The 26556-nt window shown below is 45.1% G+C and overlaps 1 protein-coding gene across 6 annotated transcripts in view; it reads left to right on the top strand.

Annotated features, from left to right (window-relative positions):
* The window catches only part of LOC126253094 (DNA repair and recombination protein RAD54B-like), a 357224-nt gene that overhangs the window by 16098 nt on the left and 314570 nt on the right, over window positions 1-26556 (top strand). For all 6 annotated transcript variants that reach the window (XR_007545901.1, XR_007545900.1, XM_049954200.1 and 3 more), the window contains exons 2-3: window positions 8572-8800; window positions 8920-9019. Coding sequence is in view for 4 of the 6 variants with exons in the window: in XM_049954200.1 (XP_049810157.1) it covers window positions 8572-8800; window positions 8920-9019 (329 nt within the window). In the remaining 2 variants the exon portion in view is untranslated. The remainder of the gene's footprint in view (window positions 1-8571; window positions 8801-8919; window positions 9020-26556) is intronic.

Raw genomic sequence — 26556 nt, 5'->3', positions numbered from 1 at the left:
CCAGCCCCACGTGTCGTGATTGTGGACGACCTCCGCATCCTAATGCTCCATGTGCTCCGCCTCCCACCTGCGTTAACTGTGGGGAGCATCATTCTCCCTGCTCACCAGACTGTGCAGTCTATCAACGAGAGCTGAAGATACAAGAAATTAAGACCTTGGACCGTTTAAGTTACCAAGAGGCAAAGAAGAAGCTAGAACGACTCAACCCCACACCTATGTTGAGGAGTTATGCTACCTTCACACTGCCGCCACCAGCTCCTGCACAGACTCCCTTCTCCGTTGGCCCACAGAGAAATCAAATAACGTCTGCCCCACCGCTGGGACAGGCCACTCTCTCTTCCACTGCTCCCAAAACACCTAGTTTGGGAGCAGTGCGCCCCAAGCAACCGGGGACGTCAGTCCCCACCTCTCAGCCGGAGACGCAGCAGCCTCCTCCGGCCTCACTTGTTCGGAAGGGATCCCTTGGGGGAGTCCCTTCCAAGGACTTCCCCAGTGTCTCACAAGACACTAGCCAGTGGCTGAAGAAGCCACCAGCTGCTGGTCGAAGGGCTTCACACTCTTCCTCTGTTCCTGATAATGCGTCAGGAAAGCCCTCCCAGCATGCCAACCCTCCTCCCAAAGACAACAGAGAGAAGAGGAAGCTCTCCAAGAAGGATAAGGACCCAGTGGTTCCCGCACCAACGCTTCCTGTCAGCTCATCCTCTGAGGATGAGGTCGAGCTCTTTGCGTCCCCTGATGACCTGGATCTCGCCGTCTCCTCAGAAACGATGGCCGTAGCGACGTCCGTCACTCAGTCAGTGGCAGCATGTGACCCTGCGAAGTAATTTGCCTTTTCAGTGCCTGAATGCCCCTACAGGACACGCTTTGTACAATCCTCCAGTGGAATTGTGGCGGTTATTTTAGCCATCTACCTGAGCTACGTCAGCTTCTAAGCATGACACCTGCTTTATGCATTGCCCTCCAGGAAACCTGGTTCGCGGCAATGCGGATCCCTGTCCTACATGGATACAGGGGTTATTACTGCAACCGTAGCACATACAATAGTGTGTCAGGTGGAGCCTGCGTGTATGTCCTTACCTCCGTATATAGTGCTCCTGTGCCCCTTCAAACATCATTGGAAGCTGTGGCTGTCCGCGTAAGGACTACCCAGGACATAACCGTCTGCAGTGTCCATCTCCCTCCAGGTGGTACAGTCTCCCTGACTGAATTGGCTGCACTTGTCGCCCAACTTCCCACGCCTTTTCTTCTCCTTGGGGATTTTAACGCCCACAATCCCCTGTGGGGTGGATTGAAGATTACTGGCCGAGGCAGAGATGTCGAGAATCTCATCTCCCAACTCGACCTCTGCCTCTTAAACACTGGCGCGGCCACGCATTTCAGTGTGGCGCATGGCACGTTCTCGGCCATAGATCTGTCGTTGTGCAGCCCAGGGCTTGTACCATCGGTCCACTGGAGAGTCCATGACGACTTGTGTGGTAGTGACCATTTTCCCATCTTCTTTTCACTACCCCAGCGTCGATCCCATGAACGCCAGCCTAGATGGGCATTTAGCAAGGCAAACTGGGAAACGTTCTCCTCTGCTGCCACTTTTGAATCTCTCCCCCACGGTACCATCGATGTGGCGGTTGAGACACTGACTGCAGCGATTGTTTCCGCTGCGGAACGTACCATTCCTCGTTCGTTAGGGTTCCCCCGGCGAAAGTCAGTGCCTTGGTGGTCTCCGGAGGTCACTGAAGCCATTAAAGAACGTCGGCGGGCTCTTCAGCGACATAAGCGGCACCCGTCTTTGGAGAACCTCATTTTCTTCAAACGTCTCCGTGCTCAGGCACGGCGGCTCATCAAGAGGCGGAAACAGAAGTGCTGGGAGAGGTACGTTTCCACCATTGGTTCCCGTACTTCACCCTCCCAGGTGTGGATGAAGATTCGGTGCATCTTTGGATTGCAGCACTCTACAGGTGTCACAGGGCTTACCATCAATGGGGCGCTATCCACCGATGCCGATGCAATCGCCGAGCATTTCGCACAGCACTATGTTCGGGCCTCTGCGTCGGGGAATTACCCGCCCGCATTTTGCGCGTTAAAACGCCAGGAGGAATGCAAACGGCTTTCTTTTGCTTCTCGCCACCCTGAGGTGTATAACACCCCATTTAGTTTGTGGGAACTCCAAAGTGCCCTGGCACAGTGTCCTGATACAGCCTCTGGGCCAGATGGCATCCACAATCAGATGCTCAAACACCTGTCCCCGGACTGTCAGCGGTGTGTTCTTGCCATCTTCAACCGCATATGGGGCGATGGTGTCTTTCCGTCGCAGTGGCAAGAGAGTACCATCGTCCCAGTGCTGAAGCCTGGTAAGGACCCACTTAATGTGGATAGCTATCGGCCCATCAGCTTGACAAACACTCTGTGCAAGCTACTGGTACGCATGGTGAGTCGACAGCTGTGTTGGCTGCTCGAGTCTCGGGGGTCTTCTGGCTCCGTGCCAGAGCGGCTTCCGTCAGGGCCGTTCCACCGCCGACACTTTGGTCTTCCTTGAGTCTGCAATCCGCACTGCTTTTTCCAGGCGCCAACACCTCGTCTCCGTCTTTTTCGATCTCTCCAGAGCATATGACACGACGTGGCGGCACCATATTCTCGCCACGTTGCATGGGTGGGGTCTCCGGGGCTTTCTCCCCATTTTTAATCAGAATTTTTTATCTGTTCGGACATTCCGCGTTTTAATTGGCACATCCCATAGTTCACTTCATATCCAGGAGAACGGCGTTCCACAGGGCTCTGTATTGAGCGTGCCCCTTTTCCTTGTAGCCACTAATGGCCTTGCAGCAGCAGCAGTAGGATCGTCTGGCTCACCCACGTTGTATGCTGTCGATTTCTGCATCTTTTTCAGCTCCTCCACCATTGGTGTTGCAGAACTTCGGTTGCAGGGAGCCATACGCAAGGCGCAGGCGTGGGCCCTAGCCCATGGCTTTCAATTTTCTCCTGCGAAGACTTGTGTTATGCACTTTTGTCGGCGTCGAACTGCCCATCCCCACCCTGAGCTCTATCTTCAGGATGCCATGCTCAGGGTTGTTGACACTTACCGTTTTCTGGAATTGCTGTTCGATGCCCGGCTTACTTGGCTTCCACATATTCGTCAGCTCAAGTGTCAGTGCTGGCAGCATCTGAATGTCCTCCGCTGCCTGAGCAACACAACTTGGGGTGCAGATCGTCACACGCTGCTGCAGCTCTACAAAGCCCTTGTGCTGTCCCGACTGGATTATGGGAGTGTGGCGTATGGCTCAGCGTCACCCTCAGCGTTGCAACTGCTGGATCCCGTTCACCACTGTGGGGTTCGACAGGCGACAGGAGCATTCCGCACCAGTCCTGTTCATAGCCTCCTTGCTGAGGCTGGGGTTCCTCCACTTCGTATTCGGCGTCAACAACTGTTAGCCAACTGCCCACATCCGTTGTTCGCCCCGTCACCCTAACTATCGTCTCCTTTTCGAAAATGCGGCAGTCCATATCCCACACCGGCGGCCGCGATCAGGCCATACAATTGGGATCCGTGTTTGTTCGCTCCTTAATGAACTCGAGTGTTTGCCTCTTCCATCTGCTTTCCAGGTCCGCCCACATACACCACCTTGGTGTATTTGTCAGCCGCAGCTTCGGCTGGAACTTTCCCGATGGCCAAAAGATTCAGTTCCTCCTGCAGTCTTGCGCCGTCAATTCCTTGCTCTCCTAAGCGCATACCATGCCTCGGAGGTTATCTATACCGATGGCTCGATGGTTGATGGCCGTGTGGGGTACGCTTATGCTCATGCGGACTATGTCGACCAGCGCTCCTTGCCGGAAGGCTGCAGTGTTTACACCGCAGAACTGACAGCCATTTTTCGTGCCCTTGAGCATATTCGTACCAGCACTGGAGAGTCCTTCATCATTTGCAGTGACTCGCTCAGTAGTCTGCAGGCTCTTGACCAGTGCTACCCACGCCATCCCATTGTTGGTGCCATCCAGGGGTCCATTCACGCTCTTGAACAGCGTGGTCGTTCGGTGGTGTTTATATGGACCCCGGGACACGTTGGGATAGCGGGAAACGAACTCGCCGACAAGTTAGCCAAAGAAGCTACCCGCAAACTGCCGTTGGAGATCGGCCTCCCGGCAACTGATCTCCGAACGGTTTTGCACCGTCGGGTCTTTGGGATGTGGGGAGACGAATGGCGCACTCTTTCTGCACCCAACAAGCTGCGGCAGGTAAAGGAGACCACGACTGTGTGGGGTTCCTCCATGCGGGCCTCACGCAGGGATTCTGTTGTTCTGTGTAGGCTCCGCATTGGTCACTCTTGGCTGACGCATGGTCATCTGCTGCGTCGAGAGGACCCCCCTCATTGTCGCTGTGGTGCGAACATGACGGTGGCCCATATATTGTTGGAATGTCCTCTTTTAACCGCTCTCAGGCGTGATTTTAATCTCCTGGGTGATTTATCCTCTCTTTTAGGTGACAATGTCTCTATGGCAGATCGGGTTTTAAGTTTTATTCGCACAAGCGGCTTTTATAGGTCCATTTAAATTTTTTTAACATCACCCTCTTTTGAGCTGTATCTTTTAATTAGTTTTGTGTTGTAATTCGACTCCACCCTAAACTTTTAGGCTGGAGGTTTTAACGTGTTGCAGAGTGGCTGGCTCATCCTATTATTGTCGTGATCAGCCAGCCAGTCCTCTGCTGTGCAGTTTTAATTCCTTCTGCCTTTGTTCTCTATGTTGTTTTTGTTGCTGTGCTCTGTTTTCCGTGTTGTCTTACAATGGACCATGGGGCTTTTCTTCCCCCGGAATTTTTCTTTTAGTGCTTCGCCTGACTGGTGGATAGTTTCACTGTGCTCTGTGTTTTTATGAAACAAGGGACCGATGATCATTGTAGTTTGGTCCCTTTAATCTTTAACCCAGCCAACCAACCAACAGAAAGAAGAGAGCCATATTCGTCTTGATATTTAGTCTGTAGCAGAATTGCTACCTACGAAGCCTCAATTTTTTGTTGAACATCTTGATTATATGTTTGGGGCAGTGACAGCCCTGTCAAAGATCAGAAGTGGTGTAGTCTTGATTCAGAAAGCATCCCCATCCCAGGCGTTAGTCGCTTGTGACTGGCTGGGTGATATTCCTGTTTCCATCTCTCCCCATAAAAGCCTCAACATGGTCCATAGGATTATTTTCCATCATGACCTCCTCTTGCAGTCTGATGATACACTCTGCGCCGATCTAGAATGGCGGGGTGTTCATTTAATCTGGCGCATTTAAAGGGAAAAGACAACAGGGTTGCTACCAGTGCTTTCATCATGTCCTTTGAGGGTGATTCATCGCCGGAAAGGTTAAGGTGATGGCTTACCGCTGTGATTATAAACCATACGTTCCTCCCCCTATGCGGTGCTTTAAGTGCTGGATATTGGGGCACGTCTTCCCACTGCACTACTAGCGCCACATGTCAAGACTGCGAACATCCACTGCACCCAGATACTGTACGTGCTTCACCTCTCACTTGTATCAACTGTGGAGAGCAGCACTCTCCCCGCTCGCCTGACTGCACAGTACTCCAAAAGGAGCGGAAAATCATGGAGTACAAGACCCTGGACTGATTGACTTATCAAGAGGCTAAATGTAAATTTGAACAGTTATATCCTGTTCGGTTGATGTCCACATATGCTGCAGCTACAGTGGCATCACCGTCACAGGTACCAGTCGTACCACACTCTGTGCCGCAAACAGTGGGCTCTCTGAGCCCCCTTGGTGATAAGGGAAAAAATCTCCTTCCATTGATACTTCAGGAGCAGCCCCCCCCCCCCCCCCCCCCCGCCCCCAAACGCAGGTGACATTGGTCCCCCCCTCCTCTTCCCCAGCCAGAGAAGCAACAGCCTCCTCCAGCTCCTCTCTTGCGGAAGGGGTCCCTTGGGACCCTCTCTCCCAAAGTCTCTACTAATGACACAGCGGACACTCGCCAGTGGCTAAAGGAGCCAAAAGCTGCTGGACGAAGAGTTTTACAGTCTTCCTCAATGCCTGAAGCTTCTTTGGAAAAGTCCTCCCAGCCACCCCCTAAAGAGTAGTGAGAGGTAAAGTAAACAAAGAAGTCTGCTAAGAAAAAGGACCCTCCAGTGGCTCCAGCATCACCACTTCCTGCCGATTCTGCACCTGTGGATGAGGTGGAGATCTGAGTGTACCCTGAGGACCTGGATCTCGCTCATGCCTCATCCACAATAGGAAGGGATACAAATACTCAGTTGGTGGCAGCAGGTGACCCTGAGGCGTAACCTGCTTCCTTGTGCGCTTCATGCCTTCCCAGCCTCACGATAATGTCATCCTCCAGTGGAATTGCTGCGGTTTTTTTCCACCACCTGGCTGAGCTGTGGCAACTGTTAAGCTTTACACCTGCTCTGTGCATTGCCCTCCAGGAAACCTGGTTCCCAGCAATGCGAACCCCTACCCTTCGCATCTATAGGAGATATTAGAAGAACTGTAGCGACTATAATAGTGTATCAGGTAGAGTTAGTGTTTATGCATTGGCTGCACTGATTGATCGACTCCCTAAACCTTTCATACTTTTGGGAGATTTTAATGCCCATATCCCCTTGTGGGGTGGCACCGTGCATACTGGCTGAGGTAGAGATCTCAAAACTTTCCTGTCTTAACTCGACCTCTGCTTCTTAAACGTCTCTTAAATACTGGGGCCCCCACACATTTCAGTGTGGCTCATGGCACTTACTTGGCCATTGATTTATCCCTCTACATCCCAGGACTTCTCCAATCTGTCCACTGGAGAGTCCACGATGACTTGTGTGGTGGTGACCAATTCCCATCTTGCTGTCACTCCCCCAGCGCCCTTCCCCCAGATTTCTACCAAGGTGGACTTTAAACATGGCAGACTGGGAAGCTTTCACCTCTGCTGTCACTGCTGAATCTCCCCCACATGGTACCATAGACGTGGTAGCTGAGCAGGTCACGAGAATGATCGTTTCTGCGGCACAAAACACAGTCCCTTGTTCTTTATGCTACCCCAGGCGAAAGTCAGTACCTTGGTGGTTGCCGGAAATCGCAGAGGCCATTAAAGAGTATTGGCGAGATCTACAGTGACATAAGCAGCACCCTTCCCTAGAGCACCTAATAGAACGGCTCCGTGCCCGTGTTCGCCAGCTTATAAAACCACGGAAACAAGAATGCTGGGAGACATATGTCTCGACCATTGGGTGCGATACTTAACCTTCCCAATTCTGGACGAAGACCAGATGTGTTTGTGGGTACCAGACCCCGTCAGGTGTCACTGGCATTAACATCAATGGCATGTTATCTACCAACGCAAACACAATTGCCGAGCACTTTACTGAGCACTGTACTGGAGCACTGGAGAATTGTCCCCCAGCATTTTGCACCCTCAAACGGTGGATGGAAAGGAGAGCCCTCCCGTTCACTGAAAGTCATAGTGAACCCCATAACACTCCAGTTACAGAGTGAGAGCTTCTTAGCGTCCTTGCACATTGCCCCAATACACCTCCTGGTCCAGTTACATCCACAGTCAGAGGATCAAACATCTCTCGTTCGACTACAAGTGACATATCCTCGTCATCTTCAAGAGGATCTGCTGCGATGGCATCTTTCTATCGCAATGGTGAGAGAGCACCATCATTCCAGTGCTCAAACCAGGCAAATACCCGCTTGATGTGGATAGCATTTAGCCTTCTCTCTGAGGCCACCACCCTCCCTCCATTTTAACTCTGTCGCTCTTTCTTTGCATTTGTCTGTCTTGGTGGTCGTCTTTTCCCTACATGTGTTCACCTCGCCTTGTCTTCTTGGGGTGGACATTTTAATGTGTTGCAGAGTGGCTGGCTCATCCTCTTTTTATTATTGTGATCAGCCAGCCCAGACCATCTGCTCTATGGTTTTAATATCTTCTTCTACTTTTCCTTGTGGTGTACGTTTCCCCATTTTTGTTCGTTCCATTCGTTTTATTTTTAGATGTATTTTCCCATTCCTTTTCCCCCTTTTACTTTCTCAAACGTACTTTGGATGCTTTTGTACCTTGAGTCTTGCTTGCATCAGGAAAAACGGACTGATGTTCCTGTGGTTTGGTCCCTTTATACCACAAACCAACCAACCATCCAATCCCTCCCTCGGCCCGCTCTATCCCTCGGCCCCCTCTATCCCTCGGCCCCGTTCCCCCTCCCTCTCTGCCCCATCCCCCCTCCCTCTCTGCCCCGTCCCCCCAACCGCCCTCCACCTTCCCCCTTTCCCCCTGCCTGTCTCCCCCTCTCCCCTCTAGCACTTTACCCATCTACCTCTTTCCAACACTCCCACTCTCTCACTCACCCCTTGTCCCTCTCACTCACCCCTCGTCCCTCTCACTCACCCCTCGTCCCTCTCACTCACCCCTCGTCCCTCTCACTCACCCCTCCCCGTTCGTCTCTCTCACTACCATTTGCCCTCCCCACTTATCCTGTGTGTGTGTGTGTGTGTGTGTGTGTGTGTGTGTGTGTGTGTGTGTGTGTGTGTGTGAGCATGTACATGTACACTAGTAATTTCTGTAATGAAATAGCCTCTTATTTGTTCAAAATATAGGATCAGATTTCCCAAATAAATCACGTGATACTGATTCACTTCTGGACCTTATTTTTGCAAAAAATAAGGCAGCAGATACTGAACAGAGGCATTGTGATTCTGGCAGTGGCACACTGCTAGAAGAGAGCTGTAATGTGAAATCAGGTGTCCTGGGGCATGTGAAAATTTCACAAGAAGCAATACAAGGAGAAAATAAAGATGCTGTCTTAGTAAATGACCCTGAGAAAAGGTATTTGCATTCTTTCTTTTTTTAGTTTTCTACAGCTAGTACTATTGAAATCATTTCATAATTTTCAATGTCATTTTTGCTTAATAATAAAAATAATAAAATTACTAATTTTCCTTCAGGGTATTCAATGTCGTTTGGGCAAAACAGTCGACAAGAAAGCACAAAGTTTGGGAGGGTGATGGTGTTCTGGAAGTGGAAGGGAAGACAGTTATTTTAAAGGTATAAATAAATCTGACATTTTTTTCACTTTATTTTGTGATCATCGATTTTCAGAATATGTTTACTTTGTTATTCAGCTCCATTTGTTAATTCAATACTAGTGACAAAAACCAATGTTGTCACATTTGTTGTCTTCCAGTGTTTGTTCAGTAGTGTATGTACATCTGTGGCTGAGGATTATTTTTCAGAATACTTTGTTACATATATCCTAGGCTGTCTATGCTTCTGTGTCTTCCTACCCTTGCTCCCCCATGTTCCACTGGGCATAAGACTAGTATCTCAGGAGAATCAGTCTTCATTGCATACACAGTTTGGTAACCTGTTTTTTTAGCTGGTAGACTAGTAAACTGTCCCAGTCCTTTATGACTGAATGTTCTAGGCATGCTTCTGTGCCTCCTTTTCAGAAAATCAGTGTAGTGTTGTGTCTTGTAGAAAATGGAAATATTGGCTGAACCATCTAAATTATGAGAGAGGTAAAATAAAGGGGGTCAGCTCCAAGATGAGCTACTTAGTGGTGGGGTAAATCATTGCTGCATGTGCAATACCCCTGTTGAATTAATCTTACTCAATTTTATGGGGCTCTACCTGAGACAACTCTCATTTCTGCAACTGATGACGAGAGGGGATGGTACGGATGCTTCAGAATCTTCCGTTAAACCAACTACCAGAAGGAAGTGTGTACTATTGGTGCATATCAATACCCAACCTATCAAGATTATGAAAAGAAAAGTTGCTACTCACCATAGAGCAGACATGCTGAGTTACAGATAGGCACAACAAAAAGACTGTCACTGATAAAGCTTTCGGCCTGTAAGGCCTTCGTCAATAGAAGACAGACAGACACACACACACACACACACACACACACACACACACACACACACACACACACAGAAATGCAATTCTCATACACGGATGCAGTCTCAGGCAACTGAAACCACATGCCAGATTTTCTATTCTTTGATTTCAACCTGTGAAGATGTTACAGCAGAGCAGCCTTCCTGAGGATGCTTGTATCAATGTAAGATCTACCCCTAGTAACTAACCACTTTTATCAGAATGTTCCCATGAGGTAAGAAGGGAAGTGTGGGCACCTTTGATGGCAGTCAGTATTTTATACTTCAGAGCAATTGAAATAGAGAAGTCAATTTAGTTGGAGATCGAGTACCCCTGTTACCATGTTGAATGGAATGGCTCTAATGTATTGTGTGAGTGGGATGTTGTCAGACCTTATACTTGCCGTCTCTGTGACATTCCTGTGCAGAAAGACAAGGCAAGCCCTATCAGTACATTTGATCATGGTCAGATTGTGGGTGCCTGACACATGGAGCACTCATATGAGATTGTACAAGTCACCCATTTGTGTTTACCATTGTGTAAGCATTTACCATGGGTATTTCAATTTGGAAAAACCACTGCCTCCAGAGTAATGTACTGATGACAGAGGTTGCCCTAGACAATAGTGGATTGCTACTGTAGATACAGGGACAGTATTCCAACAAATCACGTGCCAGGTCAGTGTTGGACAATGGTAATCACCTAGAACCATGTCCTCATTCTGTGGTACAGGAACCACCACCTTACTTATATGCCTCTGCTCTCTGCATATCACATGAGTTTAGAGAGACAGCCATTAGATGCTCAGAGCACAGAAAAAGGTCGCCTAGATTATGATGAGCTACAATAGCATACACCTACAGTTGTCTAAGAATGTAGTGGAAAATGTGTGTGTGTGTGTGTGTGTGTGTGTGTGTGTGTGAGGGGGGGGGGGGGGGGAGGGAATGTTTACACAGTTTGAAATGATGCCCCTTTAAAACCTATCATTGCATCTGATAAGTGAATGATACTGGAACCTACTATTTGATCATAAGAATTTATTTTTCTACAGCATTCCACAGTTACAAAAATCTGCAAATAGATTTCAGTGCTCTTAAATGCTGTTCGGTCCTGTAACTACACTTACCCCAGGATCCGAAAGGTCAACACACTTTTATTATTAGAGAACATAAGCATTTTTCTACAGAAAGAATAACCCATTTCAGCACAGTGGCATGCTCATTCTTAATCTGCTCTCCAGCTGACACACATTCTGTCCACTGGAGTGTGGTAGACAACTTGCACTCCAGTGACTACCTCCCAAGGGAGCTCATGACTATTTCATGCGTACATGCGTGGCAAGCATGGAGTCCCAAGCTATTACAGCACCTACTTCCGTTGTTGTGCTAGTCCTCCACCTCAGACTGTTCTTCCCAAGGTAACAGTATTTGATGTAGTTTTGGCTGTCTCTGGGTGTTTTTCTTTTACATCATTATTTATTTTACGTAAGCTTTTTGGGTGAAGGTATTTTTAAACCCCTTTTAGGTTTGACTTCCACTTTCAAATTTTTTTCTATGGTGTGAACTGACTAGCAGAGAACACCTTAAAAAGCACAAACTGCTTAAAGGTATAAAGATCTGCACACAAGAACTACTTACAGCAATTTATGTGCATGAAAGTCAGTGAGGTAGCCAATCACAAATGGTGGTGTCATTATGTACCTTTTCGGTAGTGCCTCCCTACAACAGAGGGATCACACATCTGATGTGTGAGCTGCTAGCTTCCCATGCATGTCAAGCAGTAAGTGTCTGTCTTCTTGGAATGCTGGAATTCCTGTCAATGACCATTCCACCGGATGAAATCTGCTGCAGCTGGGAGGTGTTCTTGGGCTGAAGTCTGACCATACTCATTTGTGTGAAAAATGCATATGTTAAGATTACAATTGCTGTAACTCTTAAATTCTGAACTGATGCTTCTTGAAGTAATGTTCAGACAAAGTTAGCAGTGATGTGGGCTTCTTCACCATTGTTGTTGCTTGCTGGAGTCTGGACTGGAAGTTTTGATATATTATCAGCCTTCTACTAAATAATAGAAAGCACTTCTTCTGGAACATTGTATTGCTTCTTCTATACAATCTGAAAATAGGCAGCAGCCTTTTCAGTAGTTGCAGGGGCAACAGTCTGGACGATTGACTGATCTGACCATGTAACATTAACCAAAATGGCCTTGCTGTGCTGGTGGTACTGTGAACGCCTGAAATCAAGGGGAAACTACAGCTGTAATTTTTCCCGAGGGCATGCAGCTTTACTGTATGGTTAAATGATTATGGCATCCTCATGGGTAAAATATTCCGGAGGTAAAATAGTCCCCCATTCGGATCTCCGGGCGAGGACTATTCAGGAGGATGTTCTTATCAGGAGAAACAAAATTGGCATTCTGCGGATCAGAGCATGGAATGCCCGATTCCTCAATTGGGCAGGTAGGTTAGAAGATTTAAAAAAGGAAAAGGATTGATTAACGATATAGTGGAAATTAGTGAAGTTTGGTAGCAGGAGGAACAAGACTTCTGGTCAGGTGAATACAGAGTTATAAATACAAAATCAAATAGGGGGTAATGCAGGAGTAGGTTTAATAATGTATAAAAATAATAGGAGCACGGGTAACATACTACGAACAGCATAGTGAACACATTATTCTAGCCAAGATAGACACTAAGCCCACACTTATCACAATAGTAAAAGTTTATATGCCAACTAGCTCCACAGATGACAAAGGGATTGAAGAAATGTATGATGCGGTAAAAGAAATTATTCAGATAGTGAATAGTCATGGATGACTGGAATTCGATAGTAGGAAAAGGAAGAGAAGGAAAAGTAGTAGGTGAATATGGAATGGGGGTAAGGAATGAAAGAGGAAGCCGCCTGGTAGAATTTTGCACAGAGCATAACTTAATCATAGCTAACACTTGGTTTAAGAATCATGAAAGAAGGTTGTATAGGTGGAAGCAGCCTGGAGACACTGGAAGATTTCAGATAGATTATACAGAGGGGTCCAAAAAATGCATCCACTGTTTAAAAGTCCATAAGTGGCAAACTAATTGATGGAGTTGTCTCATCTTTGGTATTGCAATAGTTTGTAGTTCTGGCAATCGCCACACAAGCGTTCTATTGCGTTGTTTTGTTTTGTCAGATGACAGTCGACCAGGTAGTCAGTGTTTTGTTCTTAGTTGCACATAGTTTCTCGAGTAAACATGACTGGCGCAAGGCTTACATTCGATGAAAGGAAGTCAGTTTTGAAGTGGTATTTTAAGTACGAAAACATTAATGAGGTTCAATGGCAATGCCAAAGTGAGTGTCAAACAGAGTCAACGACACGTTTAACGATTCATCGCATTCGAGACAAATTTGAAGCCGAAGGCTGTGTTAAAGATGTACACACAACAATCTGGATGACCTGTAACAGTAACAAGTCCAGCTAACTCCCGTCATGTGTTACAATAATTCATTCGCTCACCACAGAAGTCCGTGAGACAGTGTGCCCGTGAAACTGGAGTGAGTCGCTCAAGTGTTCAGTGAATTTTGAAGACAGCAAAGTGGAAGTGCTACATCCCATGAATGCTACATGCAATGAACGAGGATGACCCAGATTGTAGAATAGAGTACTGCGAGTGGTTTACTAACATGGTGCGCAACGATGAAGAGTTTGCAGAGATGATTGTGTGGTCTGATGAGGCACAGTTCAAACTCAGTGGTACAATAAATTGCCACAATTGCATCTACTGGGCCACTGAAAATCCGAACGTCCATGTGTACAAAGCTTTGAATTTGCGAGGAGTAAATGTGTGGTGTGGGTTGTCTTACCGGGGCTTGATTTGACGGCACAGTTACTGGTGAGGTGTTCCTTCAGAAGCTTCAGACATCCATTTTACCTGCCATCTGAGACTTGTATAGAGACGGAAGAGTTTACTTTCAACAAGATGATGCCCCAGCCCACTACCAAAATCGTGTTAGAGGTCGTATTGCGACGAAAATCTACCAGAAAGATGGATAGGCTATAGAGGTGCTGTGGAGTATCCACCACATTCCCCAGACCTAACTCCTCTGGACTTTTACCTGTGGGGAACACTAAAGGACGTCGTTTATCAACAAAAGCCACGCACAGTGGATGAACTTTGGGAATCCATTGTACATTCATGTGCAAATATCCAACTGAACACGTTGCAGTCAGTAGTTCGTGCTGCAGTTCGGCGGCATTGTTTGTGTGTGGATGTTAATGGTGACCATTTCGAACACCTACAGTGATATCATTAAGTTGGACTTTAAGCTACACTTTCACCAAAAATGAGACAACTCCGTCAATTAGTTTGCAAGTTACGGACTTTTAAACAGTGGATACATTTTTTTGGACCCCTCTATATAATGGTAAGACAGAGATTTAGGAACCACGTTTTAAATTGTAAGACCACTTCCAGGGGCAGATGTGGACACTGACCACAATCTATTGGTTATGAACTGTAGATTAAAACTGCAAAAAAAAAAAAAAAAAAAAAAAAAAAAAAGAAGGGCAGGAATTTAAGAAAATGGGACCTGGATAAGCTGAAAGAACCAAAGGTTGTAGAGATTTCAGAGAGAGCATTAGGGAACGATTGACAAGAATGGTGGAAAGAAAAAATAGAAGAAGAACGGGTAGGTTTGAGAGATGAAATAGTGAAGGCAGCAGAGGATCAAGTAGGTAAAAAGACGAGGGCTAGTAGAAATCCTTGGGTAACGGAAGAGAAATTGAATTTAATTGATGAAAGGAGAAAGTATAAGAATACAGTAAACGAAGCAGGTAAAAAGGAATACAAATGTCTCAAAAATGAGATCGACAGGAAGTGCAAAATGGCTAAGCAGGGATGGCTATAGGACAAATGTAAGGATGTAGAGGCTTATCTCACTAGGGGTAAGATAGATACTGCCTACAGGAAAATTAAAGAGACCTTTGGAGAAAAGAGAACCACTTGTATGAATATCAAGAGCTCAGATGGAAAACCAGTACTAAGCGAAGAAGGGAAAGCAGAAAGGTGGAAGGAGTTTACACAGGGTCTGTACAAGGCCGATGTACTTGAGGATGATATTAGGGAAATGGAAGAGGATTAAGATGAAGATGAAATGGGAAATACAGTACTGCTTGAAGAGTTTGACAGAACACTGAAAGACCTACTAAGTCGAAACAAGGCCCCGGGAGTAGACAACATTCCATAAGAACTACTAATAGCCTTGGGAGAGCCAGCCGTGACAAAACTTTACCACTTGGTGAACAAGATGTATGAGATAGGCGAAATACCCTCAGACTTCAAGAAGAATATAATAATTCCAATCCCAAAGAAAGCAAGTGTTGACAGGTGTGAAAATTACCAAACTATCAGTTTAATAAGTCACAGCTGCAAAATACTAACACGAATTCTTTACAGATGAATGGAAAAACTGGTAGAAGCCAGGCTTGGGCAAGATGAGTTTCGATTCCGTAGAAATGTTGGAACACGTGAGGCAATACTGACCCTACGACTTATCATAGAAAATAGACTAAGGAAAGGCAGACCTACATTTCTAGCATTTGTAGATATAGAGAAAGCTTTTGACAATGTTGACTGGAATACTCTCTTTCAAATTCTGAAGGTGGCAGGTGTCAAATACAGGGAGCAGAAGGCTATTTACAATTTGCACTGAATCCAGATGGCAGTTATAAGAATCAAGGGGCATGAAAGGGAAGCAGTGGTTGGGATGGGAGTGAGACAGGGTTGTAGCCTCTCCCCGATGATATTCAATCTATATATTGAGCAGGCAGTAAAGGAAATAAAAGAAAAATTTGGAGTAGGAATTAAAATCCATGGAGAAGAAATAAAAACTTTGACGTTTGCCAATGACATTGTAATTCTGTCAGAGACAGCAAAGGACTTGGAAGAGCAGCTGAACGGAATGGACAGTGTCTTGAAAGGAGGGTATAAGATGAACATCAACAAAAGCAAAATGAGGATAATGGAATGTAGTTTAATTAAATCAGGTGATGCTGAGGGAATTAGGTTGGGAAATGAGACACTTAAAGTAGTAAATGAGTTTTGCTATTTGGGAAACAAAAAAAAAAAAAAACTGATGATGGTTGAAGCTGAGAGGAATTAAAATGTAGACTGACAATGTTAAGGAAAGCGTAACTGAAGAAGAGAAGTTTGTTAAAATCGAGTATAAATTTAAGTGTCAGGAAGTCTTTTCTGAAAATATTTGTGTGGAGTGTAGCCACGTGTGGTAGCGAAACATGGATGATAGTAGTAAAGACAAGAAGAGAATAGGAGCTTTCGAAATGTGATGCTACAGAAGAATGCTGAAGATAAGATGGGTAGATCACATAACTAATGAGGAGGTACTGAATAGAAATGGGGAGAAGAGGAATTTGTGGCACAACTTGACTAGAAGAAGGGATCAGTCGGTAGGACATGTTCTGAGGCATCAATATTGGAGGGCAGTGTGGAGGGTAAAAATCATAGAGGGAGACAAAGAGGTGAATACACTAAGCAGATTCAGAAGGATGTAGGTTGCAGTAGGTACTTGGAAGCTGCATCAAATCAGTCTCGGGACTGAAGACCACAACAACATACAATTGATGTACATACGGGAACGTTTCTTATAATGTTAGTGTTCATATATTCGTAATGACATTACATCTATTCTGAATTTAACGAATGACAGTATTTTTACTAATCAAGCAGCTAACTAAAAATTGCTGTCTTCCACGACATCGGCCCTATTGACATGGTGTGCCCATTTGTATGATGGCACAACCCATTTTTTTCAAGTAGGGGCACGATAGTCTGGAATAACTTCTGAGCCAGGAGATATCACAAAATGTAATACAGCTGCCCTCATCGTTCTGCACGGTAGACATGCGACATCCATCTGTACTTATTTACATCCACAGACAGTAACAAAACTTCCAAGCAATTTGCAATTCTGAACTAAAAATATACTCTGAAATGTTGCAATAATCATTGGCAGACATTGGATAACATATCACTTTGCAAAAGTGATGTTTTACACCACATATCCAGATCTTTAGATGAATAATATCACCACTACTATAAAACATACATGGATAATATTTGTAAGTGTGAAATATTATCATCATTGTTATAAACAGATATACAGAGGAATTAGTTTTTACATTAAATGATTAATGGAAAATCTCATATAAAGATGTGAAACAAATATTAACAAAAGAGATAGAGGGGCCGGCCAGTACTTACCACAGCTCAGTACAGCCAATAGATACACGAAACAGAACAGAAAATTTTTATCAGAGCTTTCGAAACTTTGTTCCTTTGTCAGGGAGGAGAAAGGGAAAAAAAAGGGAAAGAAGAGAGAGTGGATTCAGTTACTCACAACCCAGGTTATGAAGCAACAGGGGAAAGGTAAACAGGGAGGATAGCAAAGATGTAGGCATGGGTGTCAGAGGGAAGCCAAAGATTTTCTACTGTAAGTACTGTGCCAGCTTCAAACCAAAGAAGATGCATACAGAAGTGAAGAGGTATATAGTATAAAGATAAACACAACTATGTAGGCTGCAAAGATGCGTGAATGGCTAAAGAGGAAAGGGAAAGAGGAGAAGACTGAAGAGTAAATGGGAGTGAGGTTGGTTAACGTAGGTTCAGTCCAGGGGGATGGTGCGATGAAAGAATGTGTTGGAGTGCAAGTTCCCATCTCCGCAGTTCCGAGGGACTGGTGTTTGGTGGGAGAAGCCAAATGGCACATATGGTGTAGCAGGCTCCTAGGTCCCTAGAATTATGCTGGAGGGCATGCTCTGCTACTGGGTATTGGATGTCTCCTAGGCGGACAGTTTGTCTGTGCCCGTTCATGCACTCAGCCAGTTTAGTTGTCGTCATACCAATGTAAAAGGCTGTGCAGTGCAGGCATGTCAGCTGATAAATTACATGTTTCACATGTGGCCCTGCCTCGAATTGTGTATGTTTTACCAGTAGCGGGGCTGGAGTAGATGGTTGTGGGGGGATGCATGGGGCAGGTTTTGCAGCGGGGTCGGTTACAGTTGTCTGGGTAGAGAAGGTGGTCTGGGAATATTGCAGGGTTTGACAAGGATGTTACGGAGGTTAGGGGGCGACGAAAGGCAACTCTGCGTGGTGTGGGGAGAATATTGTCAAGGGATGATCTCATTTCAGGGCTTGACTTGAGAAAGTCATATCCCTGGTGGAGTAATTTGTTGATGTATTAGAGGCCAGGATAATATTGGGTGACAAGGGGGATGCTTCTGTGTGGTTTGGGGGGTAGGAACATTATTGTTGGACAGGGAGGAATGTATTGCTCGGGAGATCTGTTTGTGGACAAGGTCTGCCGGATAGTTGCAGCAGAGGAAAGCACTGGTCAGGTTATTGGTGTAATTGTTGAGAGATTCGTCATTGGAGCAGATAAGTTTGCCATGAATACCTAGGCTGTAGGGAAGGGATTGTTTGATGTGGAATGGATGGCAGCTATCAAAGTGAAGGTATTGTTGTTTGTGTGTGGGTTTGATGTGGACAGAGGTGTGGATGTGTGAGCTTCAACAAGATGGTTAACACCCAGGAAGGTGGCTTGGGTTTTGAAGAAGGACCAGGTGAAATTCAGATTCGAAAATGAGTTGAGGTTATGGAGGAATGGAGGAAATTAAGGAGCATTTCTTCACCATGAGTCCTGACCACAAAGATGTCATCTATAAACCTACACCAGGCCAGGGGAAGCAGCTGTTGGGTCTTCAGGAAAGCCTCTTCCATGCGGCCCATGAAGAGGTTGGCATAGGACGGAGCCATCCTGGTTCCCAAGGCCATTCCCCTGATTTGTTTGTAGGTCTGGCCTTCAAAAGTGAAGTAATTATGGGTGAGGATGAAGTTGGTAAGTGTGATAAGGAATGAAGTTTTTGGAAGATCTTTGGGTGGACGTTGGGAGAGGTAGTGTTCAAGGGCAGAGAGACCATGGGTATATGGGATGTTTGTGTAAAGGGATGTAGCATCTATGATGACAAGAAAGGTTTCAGGTGGGAGGGGAGTGGGAATGGATTTGAAGTGTTCTAGGAAGTGGTTTGTGTCTTTGATGTAGGATGGGAGTCTGCGGGTGATAGGTTGGAGGTGTTGGTCTACCAGAGCTGAGATACGTTCTGATGGGGCTTTGAAGCCTCCCACAATGGGATGGCCAGGATGGTACGTGGCTCAGGTGGAGTGAGTAGGTCTATCGAAGCTGTTGTGAGGGATCTTGGATTTTTAGGATTTTCTGCAGCTCAGTCTGGATGGAGGGAATGGGATTGTGGGTAACAGCTTTGTAGGTTGAGGTGTCGGAGAGTTGATGCAGTCCTTGTGCCACATACTCCACACGGTCAAGTACCACAGTTGTGGAACCTTTATCTGCTGGGAGGATGACAATAGAGCAGTCTGTTTTCAGCTCCTTAATGGCATGGGATTCAACTGGGGTGATGTTGGGGGTTGTCGGGATGTTCTTCAAGAAGGACTGGGAGGCAACACTGGATGTGAGGAATTCCTGAAATGTCTGCAAGGGATTGTTTTGGGGAGGGGAGGAGGATCCCTTTGAGAAGGCAGTCGGAACTGTTCTAGACAGGGTTCAGCACTGGGTCTAGTATTTGGGGGCTGTTTCTGGGTGGTGAAGTGATATTTCCAGTTGAGGTTCCAGGTGAATGAGAGGAGATCTTTAATCAGGGAATTGTGGTTGAATTTAGGTGTGGGGCCAAAGGTTAAGCCTTTAGATAGAACAGATGTCTCTGGAGGAGAGAGGGATCTGGGTGAGAGGTTTAGAACTGAATTGGGACTGGTGATATGTGGCATTTGACTGTCGTTATAGTTGAGATTTGGTCAGTGTGGGGTATGTCCTGGCATTGGGAGACTGAGTAGGGTGGCTAGGCTAGGTTTGTTGAAGGTGCTGTTGTGATTGGTATTTGTGAGGGATAGGGAGAGGGACCCCACTTCTTAGGTGTTGCACTAGCACTGTGGATAGTTTTTTCAGGTGGTGTCTGGCATGGAACTCAAGTTCACAGCTGGCTTCTAGGATGATGTTCCTGAGTGTGTTTTCCAAGCAGGGGTTTGAGAGGCGGAGGACTTTGAAGAGAGATAGGAGCTGTAGGGAGTGGTGGTTACACGAAGTAGTGTAGAGATTCAGGACAAGTTGGGTAAGGGCTAATGATTGAAGGTTCTGGAAGTCCAGGAGAGACTGGTGGAAGGAGGGATTGCACCCAGAGATGGGAACTTTTAAGGTAAATACTTTTGGGGTAATTCCAAACGTTAAGCAGGACCGGAGGAAAAGTATGTGGGATTGCAGTTTGGCTACGGTGAATGCATGTTTCTGGAATGAATGTAAGTAATGTGGTATAGGATTAGGGTACATTACTTCACTTTTGGAGGCCAGACCTGTGAGAAGGTCGGTAATTTTCCTCTCATCATTACTCCTCACAATATCCAGCAAAGAGTCCAAGGTCTTATTTATCCATCTTAACCTCACACTGAAGTCAAAGAACTGTACACAAACCCTGAATGACAGTGTATCCGGCCGACCACAGTGGCCGAGCGGTTCTAGGCGCTACAGTCTGGAACCGCAAGACCGCTACGGTCGCTGGTTCGAATCCTGCCTCAGGCATGGATGTGTGTGATGTCCTTAGGTTAGTTAGGTTTAAGTAGTTCTAAGTTCTAGGGGACTGATGACCTTAGCAGTTAAGTCCCACAGTGCTCAGAACCATTTGAACCATTTTTTGACAGTGTATCCCTTTGTCCACCATATCTAACAGGGGCTGAAATGGATTCTGATGGTTTTATTTTGGTTTTCGAAAGGAATGTTTCACGTGGAATGGTAAAAGTAATGATACAGGATTGCTCTTTTAAGAGGATGCTTAAAAGTTTTCTGTTATATCTGGTATGAGGATTAGTTTACGACCCAGTGGGGGAAAAGCACAGTTGTTCGATTTGAAACCATGTAAACTCTTGTATGAGATGGACAGCTGTAGACCCTTCAGCCTCACCAAAGTACCATGTAAACTCTATGAATGACTGATGAACCAGTGTGTCAGTCTCTTGATATGAAGGATATTTTGTTGAACTGCCAGTGTGGATTCCATGAGGGCTGATCCGCAACTGTCCTCTTAATTTGCTTGGAGTCACTGTCACCTTTGACTTACAAGAGGCCTGTGGCAGCTCATGAGGTTATCACATCCTTATGACACTGTTTGAGTGTGGTTTGAGATGCCCTCATCTAATTTTCATCTGGAATTTTCTGTTGGTTGCTTCTACGTGGGAGAATATAGTCCCACAGGGATCAGTGCTGAGTGTGATCCTTTCTCCGCCAGTGATCAACTTGTTTACAGAAGCTACGGGACCTATGATCTCACTATTCCTATACATCAGTGACTTTTGAGCTCACTACAGTTTTTCAATCATGAGTGTTGCTGATTGCAAGGTACAAGGTGGTATAGGGAAAGTGCAACTGTAGGCCCTCACATGTTGTTGTTGTTGGGGTCTTAAGTCCTGAGACTGGTTTGATGCAGCTCTCCATGCTAATCTATTCTGTGCAAGCTCCTTCATCTCCCAGTACCTACTGCAACCTACATCCTTCTGAATCTGCTTAGTGTATTCATCTCTTGGTCTCTCTCTACGATTTTTACCCTCCACGCTGCCCTCCAATACTAAATTGGTGATCCCTGATGCCTCAGAACATGTCCTACCAACCAATCCCTTCTTCTAGTCAAGTTGTGCCACAAACTTCTCTTCTCCCCAATCCTATTCCATACCTCCTCATTAGTTATGTGATCTACCCATCTAATCTTCAGCATTCTTCTGTAGCGCCATATTTCGAAAGCTTCTATTCTCTTCTTGTCTAAACTATTTATTGTCCATGTTTCACTTCCATACATGGCTACACTCCATACAAATACTTTCAGAAACGACTTCCTGACACTTAAATCTATACTCGATGTAAACAAATTTCTCTTCTTCAGAAACGATTTCCTTGCCATTGCCAGTCTACATTTTATATTCTCTCTACTTCGACCATCATCAGTTATTTTGCTCCCCAAATAGCAAAACTACTACTTTAAGTGTCTCATTTCCTAATCTAATACCCTCAGCATGACCCGACTTAATTCGACTACATTCCATTATCCTCGTTTTGCTTTTGTTGATGTTCATCTTATATCCTCCTTTCAAGACACTATCCATTCCATTCAACTGCTCTTCCAAGTCCTTTGCTGTCTCTGACAGAATTACAATTTCATTGGCGAACCTCAAAGTTTTTATTTCTTCTCCATGGATTTTAATACCTACTCCTCACATAAGGCTTCAAATTTTCTGATCCCAGATTGTGTTATGTATTTCTGCCAATGTAGAACTGTTCATCCACATTCAGAACTTTATGTTCATAATGAACTGCTCATTTTACTTTTTGGGATTCATTTGATGTTGGATTGACATGGGTACTAAATATTAAACAGCTTAAAAAGAAGTGTTAGTTGAAAGACAGCACACTCAGCTGCCTCACTCTCATATCCTGGAGTGCATACCACTTCACCATTTTGCATTTTTTTTTATAAAGGCCTGTCTGAATCTGATTATAATATCTGGCTTAGACATCAGTGGCAACATTGACATTGCAACCATTGCAGTGTGCTTTTTGCTAGAACATCTTGCAAGTACCTTTGTTATAATTTATAATGCAAGACTTTGGTACCATATTATAGTAACAAGTGGCTCTTAACAACTAGTTTGTTATGAAATGAAACACAAGGCAGGCATCTGGCTCCATCCAGAAAAAGAAACAAAGATTTAAACAACTGATTCACATGAAGATGAATTGTATCTCAGAACACATCATGGAAGAACGTAAAAAGTGACTGACACCAATGTTTTAATTTATGTTTTGATAAAATAAACTTACAATAGATTTAAATTTTGAGTCTCAGTTGCCTCTCTTATATTTGTGGGCTGCTTGTTAAAAAATGTTTTATAATAAAGAACTTTGCTATCTACTGTAGCCAGGAACTCACAGTTCACATGGGAATTATTTTTATTTCTGGTATTCTGCTTTTGTGTATCACAATTACTGTGATAGCTTTGCTTCCAAAGTTCTTGGGTGTACTGTTGGATCCAATCATCAGAGGTCCACGATATTTCGAAAAATAACTATTCCACTACCATCAGATGGTGCTGATGGAATGATGTGTCTGGTGTGTACTGGCAGTATTTGTTCCTGCCAGTCCAAAGTTCGGGATTCGTCAGCCCCGTGCCAAGCTCACTTGCCTTCTGGCGGCCATCCCTGTGGCATACCGCTACGAGATGTTGTGTTCTGAGTTGGCTGCCATGTGTTGCTCAGTTGGGAGCCTGTGCCCTCTTGATTAAATTATCAGTCACATCGCTTCTTTGAAAATAGAGTCCCAAAATTTATCACTGGTAGCCATGACTTTCGTTTGTTGGCAGTGAATGTGAATGTGGAAAGACATACTGGACAAATGATATGCACAAATGAAGTTTGATGTACAGAACATGAGCACAACACCTGCTTACTGCAGCCCAACAAGCCTGCAATAGTATAACACTGCATTGGATATGGACATAAAATGAATTACTAGGAAATGAAAGCCCTGACTGCCACCAATAACTTTGTGACTCTGTTTTCAAAGAAGCAATTGAAATATGTGTGGTTGATAGTTTAATCAACAGGGGCACAGGCTTTCAACTGAGCAAGGCATGGGAGCCAATGCTAAGCCCCATCAAATCAGAACACATCTGGATTCGAGATGCAACAGGGCAGCTGGCAGAAGCAGCTGAGACTCTCCTCCATCACTACAGCAGCACGCCTCCCATCACTGAGCACTACCCAGGGCCGGCGAGGTCTGAACTCTGTACCAGTAGGCAATAAATACCTCCAGCGTGCAGCAGACACATCATTCCATCAGCACCTTCTGATGATGGCAGAACGGTTATTCACCGAAATATCGTGGACCTTCAACCATTTGATTTAGCAGTACGTCCGGGAATCTTGGAAGCAGCATATATGACAGGAAAGCCTGACACCACATATAATAACTTTATTTGCGATGACTAACAGTGAAGCGAAAATGTAATAACAAGATATGTACATATAAAAACTAAAAGATCCTTGTGGATACCTCTGGATGAAGTTGATTCATGTGATACTGAAAATTTTGAGTGGTACAGTATAACCCCTGATTTTGCGTGACCTCGATTTAGTGTAAACCTGCATTTAATGGAAGAAATTTCAAGTCCCGAAAATTATTCCATAAGTGCAATGCAATTTTGTATTCGATTTAATGTAATTCGCATTACAGCAAAATCTGCATTTAGCGTTAGGAATATTAAATATTGAAAACAATACAAAAGTGGCTTTTGCAGCCTGAATGCAAGCCGTACTTGTTTTTCCGGTTTTCGGAATCCATAAAACCGCCTGCAGCGTACATTACGGTGCAAAGCCTAAGAAGTTCCAAAAAATGCTGCTAGTTGGCGCCATAAGCGCTTGTGACCTTTATTGCTGCTTTTTGTTGCTAGAAGCCGCCAGAGAAGCCATTGTGTTAGTTTCAAGTAATGAATGTTAAGGTATTTTTCATCATGGGCGAATTTAGCAATTTTTCAAATATTCATAGCAATTAAAAAAAACTCTTTATATATACACCATCAAAACGGACATTTTGAAGAAACTTGACAAGCGTGGCTTTAAATTTCGACAACTCCAACTAATGGTAGCAGTGCTCGCAAAAACATTTGTTGCAATCTGCTTTTGAACTTCAGTAAGACATGGAGACAGCAAAAGTAACAACTTTTAGCTTGTTCCAGCAACAGAAAAGCATTTTCTGGACCAAAACATAGCCGCCACTATGAGTTGGAAGTCGTAGTGAATGACTTTGTGAGGAAGCAGCGACAGTGCTTACCTGTAACTGCAGAAATAATTCAAGTAAAAGCACATCAGAAAATCTAGGATTTTAAAGGGAGCTGCAATTGGGCCTGAAAAATACGTGGAAAAACTCGTCACATTTCAGCGCTACATCATCAAACTGCGCACCGGAAATTCATGCTGGTTTATACAGCTGATGGCCATAAACTGCCTTCATTCATTTCACACTGAAGACTTTACTGAAGTCCGAAGTGTTTCCTAAAGATGTTATTATACATGCTAACGAAATTGGCTGGTTCATGGAGGACATGGTTTGAGTGGATCAGACATGTCTGGCAACGTCGTCCTGGTACCTTGCTAGGTTTGCCACGTATGCTTGTGTTAGATTCGTACGCAGGTCACTATACACCAGCTGTGGGGGAAAAAAAAAATTAGCAGAGGGTAAAATGGACTTAGTTGTAATTTCAGAAAGGATGATGTCTGTGGTGTCACCGCCAGACACCACACTTGCTAGGTGGTAGCTTAAATCGGCCGCAGTCCATTAGTACATGTCGGACCCGCGTGTCGCCACTGTCAGGATCGCAGACCGAGCGCCACCACAAGGCAGGTCTCGAGAGACGTACTAGCACTCGCCCCAGTTGTACGATGACGTTGCTAGCGACTACACTGACGAAGCCTTTCTCTCATTTGCTGAGAGACAGTTAGAATAGCCTTCAGCTAAGTTAATGGCTACGACCTAGCAAGGCGCCATTTGTACCATTGCATGTATCTCAAGATAGTCTCACTTGTATCATCAAGAATGCTGTATACCAAAGGACGATATAAAAGTTAAGTGTTCTAGTAGCTACGTTCTTTTCTTTATCACATTCATTACGAATCCTGTTCCAGACTTCGCGCCAGTCGGCGTGTGTGTACGTGTGCCCTTTCGGCTACCCGTCTCTGTGGACTGGCTGCCTTGTCAGTCCACTACAATGTCCATTCTGCATCCATTAGATGATTGTTTAACAAACCTTTTATGGACAAGCAGAAAAATATGTATACACAGTGCCTAATGAAAGAAGATAGGCAATTAACACCTACAGGAAATGTTAAGTGTGTAAGCTTGTCTCAAGTGTGCATGTGCATTAGTCAATCTTGGAAATGTCTCCCAAGTGGAACTGTTTGTCACGCATTTAAAAAATATTGCATTTCTAATGCACTTGATGGCACAGAGGATGATGCTTTGTATGAAAGTAGTGACAAGGAGTTGCTAGCATTAATAATAAAACACAAAAAATCACAACTGTGTTCCGGTATGCAGTGCAGCGAGCTCGCCTGCGACATCAGTGCTCACAGCTCACGTGTGTGTAGATCTGGAACACTGTATTTCGATAGATATTGTGAATTTTCACTGTTGTCAGTGTTTTGTGATGTAATTGTAATTTTAAGTGTCCCAAATCTCTGAGAAGTAGGGCCACTTAATACTCTATCCATCATATTGTCACATAGAAAAAGGTGTAATAGCTGAATGACGAACAGTAACTTCACTTAATGAGGGTTTATTCAGCTGTTGCACATTGTAAGGGGTCCGCAGGCCCTTACTATTAAAAGTTGCGCTCACACAGGTCGGCAGGGCAAATATCGAGTAGTGTGTGCAGGACGCGCGAGCTAGAGGGGATTCCCCGGAGTGCCGAGTGGACGGCTTGGGTAGATTCCCGCGAGGCGGGAATAACTGGGCGGAAAGCAGTGCGAAGTTAGTTGGGTGGAGTGCCGAGTCTGGGTGTGTTAGGTTCCCGCGAGGCGGGCATAGCTGTGCAAAAGCCAGCAGAA

The sequence above is a fragment of the Schistocerca nitens genome, chromosome 4, assembly GCF_023898315.1.
Source record: "Schistocerca nitens isolate TAMUIC-IGC-003100 chromosome 4, iqSchNite1.1, whole genome shotgun sequence".
Taxonomy (NCBI): Eukaryota; Metazoa; Arthropoda; class Insecta; order Orthoptera; family Acrididae; genus Schistocerca; species Schistocerca nitens.
Note: the sequence above shows the minus strand (reverse complement) of the source record. Positions and strands in the feature narration are given on the sequence as shown.